The sequence below is a fragment of the Entelurus aequoreus genome, linkage group LG02 (assembly GCF_033978785.1).
Source record: "Entelurus aequoreus isolate RoL-2023_Sb linkage group LG02, RoL_Eaeq_v1.1, whole genome shotgun sequence".
Classification (NCBI taxonomy): domain Eukaryota; kingdom Metazoa; phylum Chordata; class Actinopteri; order Syngnathiformes; family Syngnathidae; genus Entelurus; species Entelurus aequoreus.
Window position 1 is genome coordinate 12618512 of NC_084732.1, and position 13067 is coordinate 12631578.

At 40.1% G+C, this 13067-nt stretch overlaps 2 protein-coding genes across 3 annotated transcripts in view; one reads left to right on the top strand and one right to left on the bottom strand.

Moving 5' to 3' along the window:
* The window catches only part of ccne1 (cyclin E1), a 335619-nt gene that overhangs the window by 102659 nt on the left and 219893 nt on the right, over window positions 1-13067 (bottom strand). The gene's annotated exons all lie outside the window — the stretch shown is intronic.
* LOC133662391 (gastrula zinc finger protein XlCGF17.1-like) lies at window positions 1006-11705 on the top strand. Of its 2 annotated transcripts, XR_009828102.1 has the most exons (3): window positions 1006-1275; window positions 8883-10044; window positions 10076-11705. XR_009828102.1 is itself a non-coding variant. In XM_062066354.1 (2 exons), the coding sequence occupies exon 2, from the start codon at window positions 8924-8926 to the stop codon at window positions 9935-9937; it is 1014 nt and encodes a 337-aa protein (XP_061922338.1). In that variant the 5' UTR covers window positions 1006-1275; window positions 8883-8923; the 3' UTR covers window positions 9938-11705. The 2 variants fall into 2 exon arrangements, 1 of the variants encoding a protein (XP_061922338.1); XM_062066354.1 differs by having other exon boundaries at window positions 8883-11705.

The window sequence follows — 13067 nt, forward strand, 5'->3', positions numbered from 1 at the left end:
AAATGCTTATTTTGAAAATGTAATTTTGTTTATAAATTATATGCAATCTGTTGTGTTCCCTAATTTGTTTCTGTGTACATGAATGAAGGTGTGTGTTGCTGAGTCCGACTTGGACATTATCTGGACTGGGCCTGCTTTAAAAAACCCTTTAAACAAATCTAATTTCATTGACAACCTGGTCTGTTGAAGATAAGGCCCTTTTTTAAAAAAATAAATAAAATAAGATAAATAAATAAAAAACATTTTCTTGGATAGAAAAGAAGGTAAAACAATATAAAAATAATTACATAAAAAATAGTAATTAATGAAAATGTTAGTGGACCAGCAGCCTATACAATCATGTGTGCTTCAGGGACTGTGTCCCTTGCAGATGTGTTGTCTATGTTGTGTTCAGGGACTGTGGCCCTTGCAGATGTGTTGTCTATGTTGTGTTCAGGGACTGTGTCCCTTGCAGATGTGTTGTCTATGTTGTGTTCAGGGACTGTGGCCCTTGCAGATGTGTTGTCTATGTTGTGTTCAGGGACTGTGGCCCTTGCAGATGTGTTGTCTATGTTGTGTTCAGGGACTGTGGCCCTTGCAGATGTGTTGTCTATGTTGTGTTCAGGGACTGTGGCCCTTGCAGATGTGTTGTCTATGTTGTGGGAACCAGAATATTGGTAGCAGAAAGAAATAACCCCTTTTGTGTGAGTGGGTGTGGATGAGTGTGCATGGGGGAGGTTGTTTGGGTTGATGCACTGATTGAAAGTGTATCTTGTGTTTTTTCTATGTAGATTTAATTTAAAAAAATAAAAATAAAAAAAAAATATTTTTTTATTTTTTAGAACAGGCCCGCGGGCTACTCATCTGGTCCTTACGGGCGACCTGGTGCCCGCGGGCACCGCGTTGGTGACCCCTGTAATCTAGAGCATACCTGCGATCATGTGACGTGCAATGACAACAACGTTTGTCACGCTACACGCACACCGAACTAGTTTGTCCTAGTGGACTTGCCGTAGTCACACTTCCGGTTAGCGAGAGAAAAGATGGCGGACTGAGTCGTCCGTCATCGCGTCGAAGACTGACTTTTATAAAAGTCCGCTTTTGTCTTCGATCTAACATCTACTTCTTTAGTTAAATAGACTCATTGAAGATGTTGTCTTTGGTCTAACATCAACTACTTGAATTAAATACACTCATTGTGTCACATCGAAGCTCCTCACACCTGCTTAGCTGCTAACGAAGACACGGAGAAGTTAGCAGAGATGACAAAACATCAACTTGTGTCACACTGAACAGGTTTGTTAACTTCTCTTCTTTGCACGCACCGCAACATATTGTTAAAGACCTACTGAAATGAAATGTTTTTATTTCAACGGGAATAGCAGATCCATTCTATGTGTCATACTTGATCATTTCGCGATGTTGCCATATTTTTGCTGAAAGGATTTAGTATAGAACATCGACGATAAAGTTTGCAACTTTTGGTCGCTGATAAAAAAAAGCCTTGCCTGTACCGGAAGTAGCGTGACGTCGCAGGTTGAAAGGCTCCTCACATTTCCCCATTGTTTACACCAGCAGCGAGAGCGATTCGGACCGAGAAAGCGACGATTACCCCATTAATTTGAGCCAGGATGAAAGATTTGTGGATGAGGACCGTGAGAGTGAAGGACTAGAGTGCAGTACAGGACGTATCTTTTTTCGCTCTGACCGTAACTTAGGTACAAGCTGGCTCATTGGATTCCACACTTTCTCCTTTTTTTTATTGTGGATCACGGATTTGTATTTCAAACCACCTGGGATACTATATCCTCTTGAAAATGAGAGTCCAGAACGCCAAATGGACATTCACAGTGACTTTTATCTCCATGACAATACATCAGCGAAGCACTTTAGCTACGGAGCTAACGTGATAGCATCGTGCTTAACTGCAGATATAAACAAAATAAATAAGCCCCTGACTGGAGAAGATCAACAATACTATTAAACCATGGACATGTAACTACACGGTTAATACTTTCCAGCTTGGCGAAGCTTAACAATGCTGTTGCTAACGACGCCATTGAAGCTAACTTAGCTACGGGACCTCACAGAGCTATGCTAAAAACAGTAACTATCCACCTACGCCAGCCAGCCCTCATCTGCTCATCAACACCCGTGCTCACCTGCGTTCCAGCGATCGACGGAGCGACGAAGGACTTCACCCGATCATCGATGCGGTCAGCGGCTAGCGTCTGCTATCCGAGTCAAAGTCCTCCTGGTTGTGTTGCTGCAGCCAGCCGCTAATACACCGATCCCACCTACAACTTTCTTCTTTGCAGTCTCCATTGTTCATTAAACAAATTGCAAAAGATTCACCAACACAGATGTCCAGAATACTGTGGAATTATGACATGAAAACAGAGCTTTTTGTATTGGATACAATGTGTCCCAATACTTCCGTATCAACCATTGACGTCACGCGCATACGTCATCATACATACGTCATCATACATACGTCATCACACATACGTCATCATACATACGTCATCATACATACGTCATCATACATACGTCATCACACATACGTCATCATACATACGTCATCATACATACGTCATCATACATACGTCATCACACATACGTCATCATACGTACGTCATCATACGTACGTCGTCATACATACGTCATCATACATACGTCATCATACATACGTCATCATACATACGTCGTCATACATACGTCATCATACATACGTCATCATACATACGTCATCACACATACGTCATCATACGTACGTCATCATACGTACGTCGTCATACATACGTCATCATACGTACGTCATCACACATACGTCATCATACATACGTCATCATACATACGTCGTCATACATACGTCATCATACATAGACCTTTTCAAGCGGAAGTTTCCCGGGAAATGTAAAATGTCACTTTATAAGTTAACCCGGCCGTATTGGCATGTGTTGCAATGTTAAGATGTCATCATTGATATATAAACTATCAGACTGCGTGGTCGCTAGTAGTGGCTTTCAGTAGGCCTTTAAATTCTCTTCTTTTCACGCACTGCAAGTTTTAAATATTGTTAACTTCTCTTCTTTTCATGCACTGCAAGTTTTAAGTATCAACATTCATGTGCTCTGCGAGTTAAATGCTTTTGTAAAACTGCTGCACAAACCATAAAGATGTTGTTGACATGTTAGTACTTTTCTCTTAGTAATGTGCTGTTGTATGTTGACTTGTTAGTAATGTGCTGCTGTATGTTGACTTGTTAATAATGTCCTGTTGTCTGTTGACTTGTTAGTAATGTGCTGTTGTATGTTGACTTGTTAGTAATGTGCTGTTGTATGTTGACTTGTTAGTAATGTCCTGTTGTATGTTGACTTGTTAGTAATGTGCTGTTGTATGTTGACTTGTTAGTAATGTGCTGTTGTATGTTGACTTGTTAGTAATGTGCTGTTGTATGTTGACTTGTTAGTATTGTGCTGTTGTATGTTGACTTGTTAGTATTGTGCTGTTGTATGTTGACTTGTTAGTAATGTGCTGTTGTATGTTGACTTGTTAGTAATGTGCTGTTGTATGTTGACTTGTTAGTAATGTGCTGTTGTATGTTGACTTGTTAGTATTGTGCTGTTGTATGTTGACTTGTTAGTAATGTGCTGTTGTAGGATGGGTGACTTGTTAGTAATGTGCTGTTGTATGTTGACTTGTTAGTAATGTGCTGTTGTATGTTGACTTGTTAGTAATGTGCTGTTGTATGTTGACTTGTTAGTAATGTGCTGTTGTATGTTGACTTGTTAGTATTGTGCTGTTGTATGTTGACTTGTTAGTAATGTGCTGTTGTATGTTGACTTGTTAGTAATGTGCTGTTGTATGTTGACTTGTTAGTAATGTGCTGTTGTATGTTGACTTGTTAGTAATGTGCTGTTGTATGTTGACTTGTTAGTAATGTGCTGTTGTATGTTGACTTGTTAGTAATGTGCTGTTGTATGTTGACTTGTTAATGTCCTGTTGTATGTTGACTTGTTAGTAATGTGCTGTTGTATGTTGACTTGTTAGTAATGTCCTGTTGTATGTTCACTTGTTAGTAATGTGCTGTTGTATGTTGACTTGTTAGTAATGTGCTGTTGTATGTTGACTTGTTAATAATGTCCTGTTGTATGTTGACTTGTTAGTAATGTGCTGTTGTATGTTGACTTGTTAGTAATATGCTGTTGTATGTTGACTTGTTAGTAATGTGCTGTTGTATGTTGACTTGTTAGTAATGTGCTGTTGTATGTTGACTTGTTAGTAATGTGCTGTTGTAGGATGGATGACTTGTTAGTAATGTGCTGTTGTAGGATGGATGACTTGTTAGTAATGTGCTGTTGTATGTTGACTTGTTAGTAATGTGCTTTTGTAGGATGGATGACTTGTTAGTAATGTGCTGTTGTATGTTGACTTGTTAGTAATGTCCTGTTGTATGTTGACTTGTTGGTAATGTGCTGTTGTAGGATGGATGACTTGTTAGTAATGTGCTGTTGTATGTTGACTTGTTAGTAATGTCCTGTTGTATGTTGACTTGTTAGTAATGTGCTGTTGTATGTTGACTTGTTAGTAATGTGCTGTTGTATGTTGACTTGTTAGTAATGTGCTGTTGTATGTTGACTTGTTAGTAATGTGCTGTTGTATGTTGACTTGTTAGTAATGTCCTGTTGTATGTTGACTTGTTAGTAATGTGCTGTTGTATGTTGACTTGTTAGTAATGTGCTGTTGTATGTTGACTTGTTAGTAATGTCCTGTTGTATGTTAACTTGTTAGTAATGTGCTGTTGTATGTTGACTTGTTAGTAATGTGCTGTTGTATGTTGACTTGTTAGTAATGTGCTGTTGTATGTTGACTTGTTAGTAATGTGCTGTTGTATGTTGACTTGTTAATAATGTCCTGTTGTATGTTGACTTGTTAGTAATGTGCTGTTGTATGTTGACTTGTTAGTAATGTGCTGTTGTAGGATGGATGACTTGTTAGTAATGTGCTGTTGTAGGATGGATTACTTGTTAGTAATGTGCTGTTGTATGTTGACTTGTTAGTAATGTGCTGTTGTATGTTGACTTGTTAGTAATGTGCTGTTGTATGTTGACTTGTTAGTATTGTGTTGTTGTATGTTGACTTGTTTGTAATGTGCTGTTGTATGTTGACTTGTTAGTAATGTGCTGTTGTATGTTGACTTGTTAGTAATGTGCTGTTGTATGTTGACTTGTTAGTATTGTGCTGTTGTATGTTGACTTGTTTGTAATGTGCTGTTGTATGTTGACTTGTTTGTAATGTGCTGTTGTATGTTGACTTGTTAGCAATGTGCTGTTGTATGTTGACTTGTTAATAATGTGCTGTTGTATGTTGACTTGTTAGTAATGTGCTGTTGTATGTTGACTTGTTAGTAATGTCCTGTTGTATGTTGACTTGTTGGTAATGTGCTGTTGTAGGATGGATGACTTGTTAGTAATGTGCTGTTGTATGTTGACTTGTTAGTAATGTCCTGTTGTATGTTGACTTGTTAGTAATGTGCTGTTGTATGTTGACTTGTTAGTAATGTGCTGTTGTATGTTGACTTGTTAGTAATGTGCTGTTGTATGTTGACTTGTTAGTAATGTCCTGTTGTATGTTAACTTGTTAGTAATGTGCTGTTGTATGTTGACTTGTTAGTAATGTGCTGTTGTATGTTGACTTGTTAGTAATGTGCTGTTGTATGTTGACTTGTTAGTAATGTGCTGTTGTATGTTGACTTGTTAATAATGTCCTGTTGTATGTTGACTTGTTAGTAATGTGCTGTTTTATGTTGACTTGTTAGTAATGTGCTGTTGTAGGATGGATGACTTGTTAGTAATGTGCTGTTGTAGGATGGATGACTTGTTAGTAATGTGCTGTTGTATGTTGACTTGTTAATGTGCTGTTGTATGTTGACTTGTTAGTAATGTGCTGTTGTATGTTGACTTGTTAGTATTGTGCTGTTGTATGTTGACTTGTTTGTAATGTGCTGTTGTATGTTGACTTGTTAGTAATGTGCTGTTGTATGTTGACTTGTTAGTAATGTGCTGTTGTATGTTGACTTGTTAGTATTGTGCTGTTGTATGTTGACTTGTTTGTAATGTGCTGTTGTATGTTGACTTGTTTGTAATATGCTGTTGTATGTTGACTTGTTAGCAATGTGCTGTTGTATGTTGACTTGTTAGTAATGTGCTGTTGTAGGATGGATGACTTGTTAATTAATGTTTGGTGTATGAATATGAATGAATGTTTGGTGTATGAGTGTGAATGGATGTTTAGTGAATGAATGTTTGGTGTATGAGTGTGAATGGATGTTTAGTGAATGAATGTTTGGTGTATGAGTGTGAATGGATGTTTAGTGAATGAATGTTTGGTGTATGAGTGTGAATGGATGTTTAGTGAATGAATGTTTGGTGTATGAGTGTGAATGGATGTTTAGTGAATGAATGTTTGGTGTGTGAGTGTGAATGGATGTTTAGTGAATGAATGTTTGGTGTATGAGTGTGAATGGATGTTTAGTGAATGAATGTTTGGTGTATGACTGTGAATGGATGTTTAGTGAATGAATGTTTGGTGTATGAGTGTGAATGGATGTTTAGGAATGAATGTTTGGTGTATGAGTGTGAATGGATGTTTAGTGAATGAATGTTTGGTGTATGACTGTGAATGGATGTTTAGGAATGAATGTTTGGTGTATGAGTGTGAATGGATGTTTAGTGAATGAATGTTTGGTGTATGAGTGTGAATGGATGTTTAGTGAATGAATGTTTGGTGTATGAGTGTGAATGGATGTTTAGTGAATGAATGTTTGGTGTATGAGTGTGAATGGATGTTTAGTGAATGAATGTTTGGTGTATGAGTGTGAATGGATGTTTAGTGAATGAATGTTTGGTGTATGAGTGTGAATGGATGTTTAGTGAATGAATGTTTGGTGTATGAGTGTGAATGGATGTTTAGTGAATGAATGTTTGGTGTGTGAGTGTGAATGGATGTTTAGTGAATGAATGTTTGGTGTATGAGTGTGAATGGATGTTTAGGAATGAATGTTTGGTGTATGAGTGTGAATGGATGTTTAGTGAATGAATGTTTGGTGTATGAGTGTGAATGGATGTTTAGTGAATGAATGTTTGGTGTATGAGTGTGAATGGATGTTTAGGAATGAATGTTTGGTGTATGAGTGTGAATGGATGTTTAGTGAATGAATGTTTGGTGTATGACTGTGAATGGATGTTTAGGAATGAATGTTTGGTGTATGAGTGTGAATGGATGTTTAGTGAATGAATGTTTGGTGTATGAGTGTGAATGGATGTTTAGTGAATGAATGTTTGGTGTGTGAGTGTGAATGGATGTTTAGTGAATGAATGTTTGGTGTGTGAGTGTGAATGGATGTTTAGTGAATGAATGTTTGGTGTATGAGTGTGAATGGATGTTTAGTGAATGAATGTTTGGTGTATGAGTGTGAATGGATGTTTAGTGAATGAATGTTTGGTGTATGAGTGTGAATGGATGTTTAGTGAATGAATGTTTGGTGTATGAGTGTGAATGGATGTTTAGTGAATGAATGTTTGGTGTGTGAGTGTGAATGGATGTTTAGTGAATGAATGTTTGGTGTATGAGTGTGAATGGATGTTTAGGAATGAATGTTTGGTGTATGAGTGTGAATGGATGTTTAGTGAATGAATGTTTGGTGTATGAGTGTGAATGGATGTTTAGTGAATGAATGTTTGGTGTATGAGTGTGAATGGATGTTTAGGAATGAATGTTTGGTGTATGAGTGTGAATGGATGTTTAGTGAATGAATGTTTGGTGTATGACTGTGAATGGATGTTTAGGAATGAATGTTTGGTGTATGAGTGTGAATGGATGTTTAGTGAATGAATGTTTGGTGTATGAGTGTGAATGGATGTTTAGTGAATGAATGTTTGGTGTGTGAGTGTGAATGGATGTTTAGTGAATGAATGTTTGGTGTATGAGTGTGAATGGATGTTTAGTGAATGAATGTTTGGTGTATGAGTGTGAATGGATGTTTAGTGAATGAATGTTTGGTGTATGAGTGTGAATGGATGTTTAGTGAATGAATGTTTGGTGTGTGAGTGTGAATGGATGTTTAGTGAATGAATGTTTGGTGTGTGAGTGTGAATGGATGTTTAGTGAATGAATGTTTGGTGTGTGAGTGTGAATGGATGTTTAGTGAATGAATGTTGGTGGTGGTCGGAAAAACCTTGGGAGCAAAATTGGCATTAGTGTACATTCACTACAAATGTAGCTTACCACCATCATGTGTTTATTATTAATATTAAATGTAGCTTATGTTTATTATTAATTTTACATGTCGCTTACCACCCTCAAAGTATCTATTGTTATTCTGCAGGACTGCTTGTGTCGCACATGATATCACACACATGTAAACACGCTGCAGGACTGCTTGTATCGCACATGATATCACACACATGTAAACACGCTGCAGGACTGCTTGTGTCGCACATGATATCACACACATGTAAACACACTGCAGGACTGCTTGTATCGCACATTATATCACACACATGTAAACACACTGCAGGACTGCTTGTATCGCACATTATATCACACACATGTAAACACACTGCAGGACTGCTTGTATCGCACATTATATCACACACATGTTAACACTCTGCAGGACTGCTTGTATCGCACATCATATCGCACACGTGTAAACACGCTGCAGGACTGCTTGTATCGCACATGATATCGCACACGTGTAAACACGCTGCAGGACTGCTTGTATCGCACATGATATCGCACACGTGTAAACACACTGCAGGACATTTCACATTAAGCCCATATAATCACATACTTGTGTTTTTGCTGATATCGCATCGATATTGTTTTTTTGTTCCATGCAGAAGTCCGCGAGGAACATCTTCTTCCTGAGTGTAGCTCTGTGATGGAGCGGGAGGAGTCAGAGCCCACCTACATTAAAGAGGAGGAGTCAGAGCCCGCCCACATTAAAGTGGAGGAGTCAGAGCCCGTCCACACTAAAGAGGAGGAGTCAGAGCCCATCCACACTAAAGAGGAGGAGTCAGAGCCCGTCCACACTAAAGAGGAGTCAGAGCCCATCCACACTAAAGAGGAGGAGTCAGAGCCTGTCCACACTAAAGAGGAGGAGTCAGAGCCCGTCCACACTAAAGAGGAGGAGTCAGAGCCCATCCACACTAAAGAGGAGGAGTCAGAGCCCGTCCACACTAAAGAGGAGGAGTCAGAGCCCACCCACATTAAAGAGGAAGAGGAGGAGCACAGCATCAGTCTGGAGGCGAGTGTCCCTGTGAAGAGTGAAGATGAAGATGAAGATGAAGAAGAAGGAGACGAGATGTCAGACAGCGAGGACAGAACATCACTTTCTGACGATGAAGACCCTCAAGGTCACGTCAACAACACCCGCTTGAAGTGCTCTCAGTGTGACAAAAGCTTTAGTTGCAAGAAGTACCTTCGAGGACACCTGAGGATCCACACCAGGGAGAAACCCTTCAGCTGCTCCTTCTGCGGCAAGAGATTCAAACTGAAGGAACACGTCACCAGTCACATGAGGAACCACGTGGCGGAGAAACCCTTTTCCTGCGCCGTGTGCAAGACCAGCTTCAGCGTGCCCTCGGCGTTGGCCATGCACATGAGGACGCACACGGGGGAGAAACCCTACAGCTGCCCGGCGTGCGGGGAGAAATTTTCCCAAAAGGGGAACCTGAAGAGACACTCCAGGACGCACTCGGGGGAGAAACTCTTCGACTGCTCCGTGTGCGGGAGACACTTCTCTCAGAAGGGCCACTTGATGTCGCACGCGCGGACACACACGGGCGAGAAACCCTTTTCCTGCTCGGTGTGCAGCACGCGTTTCAACGTCAGGTCGGCGCTGGTGAGGCACGTGAGGACACACGCTCGCCAGACTTCCTCACAAAAATGCTGACAACAACAAAGCAGTATCACCTACACACTGATAACAGCTATCCAGTATCACGCTGATAACAACTAAGCAGTATCACCTACACACTGATAACAGCTATCCAGTATCACCTACACACTGACAACAGCTATCCAGTATCACGCTGATAACAACTAAGCAGTATCACCTACACACTGATAACAGCTATCCAGTATCACCTACGCACTGACAACAGCTATCCAGTATCACGCTGATAACAACTAAGCAGTATCACCTACACACTGATAACAGCTATCCAGTATCACGCTGATAACAACTAAGCAGTATCACCTACACACTGATAACAGCTATCCCGTATCATGCTGATAACAACTAAGCAGTATCACCTACACACTGATAACAGCTATCCAGTATCACCTACACACTGATAACAGCTATCCAGTATCACGCTGATAACAACTAAGCAGTATCACCTACACACTGATAACAGCTATCCAGTATCCCGCTGATAACAACTAAGCAGTATCACCTACACAGATAACAACTAACCAGTATCACCTAGACACTGATAACAGCTAACCAGTATCATGCTGATAACAACCAACCAGTATCACCGACACACTGATAACAACTAACCAGTATCACCTACACACTGATAACAGCTAACCAGTATCGTGCTGATAACAACTAACCAGTATCACCTACACACTGATAACAGCTAACCTGCACAGTGCTGATAACAACTAACCAGTATCACCTACACACTGATAACAACTAACCAGTATCACACTGATAATAACTAACCAGTATCACTTACACACTGATAATAGCTAACCAGTAACATGCTGATAACAACTAACCAGTATCACCTACACACTGATAACAGCTAACCAGTATCACGCCGGTAACAACTAACCAGTATCACCTACACACTGATAACAACTAACCAGTATCACCTACACACTGATAACAACTAACCAGTATCATGCTAACAATTAATGAGTACCACACTGATCATTACTAACTAGTATCATGCTGATAACAACTAACCAGTATCACCTACACACTGATAACAGCTAACCAGTATCGTGCTGATAACAACTAACCAGTATCACCTACACACTGATAACAACTAACCAGTATCACGCTGATAACAACTAACCAGTATCACTTACACACTGATAATAGCTAACCAGTAACATGCTGATAACAACTAACCAGTATCACCTACACACTGATAACAACTAACCAGTATCACCTACACCAGGGGTCGGCAACCCGCGGCTCCGGAGCCGCATGCGGCTCAATGACCACTCTGATGCGGCTCAGCTACATACATGCCGACCCCCCCTGATTTTACCAGGAGATTTATGGATGTCAGTGTCTCTCATAGATTACTCCCAGGGAAAAAATAATCCTATTTACACTCTAATTACCAAACAAAAGGGCGTGCCCTAATTGCACTGCAGTAATTGTCCTCTATAGCATTTACATACAGCATGCCAGTCCAGCCACATGTTGCATGTTGTTATTACTTGCACACACAGGAGACAGCAAAGCATACTTACTCATCAGCCACACATCTTACACTGACGGTGGCTGTATCAAACAACTTTAACATTGTTACGTTACAAATATGCGCCACACTGTGAACCCACACCAAAAAAGAATGAAAAACACATTTCTGGAGAACATCTGCACTGTAACATAACATAAACACAACACAACCATTACCCAGAATCCCATGCAGCCCTAACTCTTCCGGTCTGGATTATACACCCCGCTACCACAACCCCCCCACACATCAAACCCCCCCCCCCCTCTCCTTGCGTTGGTTGAGCGGAAGAGTTAGTGCTGCATGGGATTCTGGGTATTGGTACCGTCAGTGTAAGATGTGTGGTTGCTGAGTTAGTACGCCTTGCTGTCACTTACGTGAACAAGCTGAAACTGCATTCTACGTGTAGTCAACAGGTGCACTGTTAGGCCAGCCTGTAGAGGGCGCCAAATACAGTGTCATCACGCTCTGATATTGGGGTGTCTCCCGGGAAAAGTGAGGGGATTGGCAAGTGTGACGCCATCAAGCTTCATTCGTTCAAAACTCGCGGGCTGCGCTAACATCAAATGTCCACATTAAAGTGCGTGCCGGTGCATGTGTCTGAGACCCCTGGTTAATATAGCACAAAGCATTTAAGCTTTGTATGCAGTGTTTTTCTTTTTAAATTGTAAATTTTTTTTTGTGGCTCCGATCACTTTCTTTAATTTGCGAAACTTGCCAAAATGGCTCTTTGAGTGGTAAAGGTTGCCGACCCCTGACCTACACACTGATAACAACTAACCAGTATCACGCTAACAACTGAGTACCACACTGATCACTACTAACTAGTATCATGCTGATAACAACTAACCAGTATCACCTACACACTGATAACAACTAACCAGTCTCATGCTGATAACAAGTAACCAGTATCACCTACACACTGATAACAACTAACCAGTCTCATGCTGATAACAACTTACCAGTATCACGCTAATAACAACTAACCAGTATAACCTACACATAGATAACAACTAACCAGTATCACGCTGATAACAACTAACCAGTATCACACTGATCACAACTAACTAGTATCACGCTGATAACAACTAACCAGTATCACCTATGATTCTTTCACTATCCTAGCATCTACTACTACTGTTAATATTCATGTTTTACTTGTAGTTTTACTCATTTTGGGACGGTATAGCTCGGTTGGTAGAGCGGCCGTGCCAGCAACTTGAGGGTTGCAGGTTCGATCCCCGCTTCCGCCATCCTAGTCACTGCCGTTGTGTCCTTGGGCAAGACACTTTACCCACCTGCTCCCAGTGCCACCCACACTGGTTTAAATGGAACTTAGATATTGGGTTTCACTATGTAAAGCGCTTTGAGTCACTTGAGAAAAAGCGCTATATAAATGTAATTCACTTCACTTCACTTCATTTTAGTACTTGACTTGTATTGTTATTAATACTAGTACTTCACTAGTATTGTTATTAATACTAGTACTTGACTTGTATTGTTATTAATACTAGTACTTGACTTGTATTGTTATTAATACTAGTACTTCACTAGTATTGTTATTAATACTAGTACTTGACTTGTATTGTTATTAATACA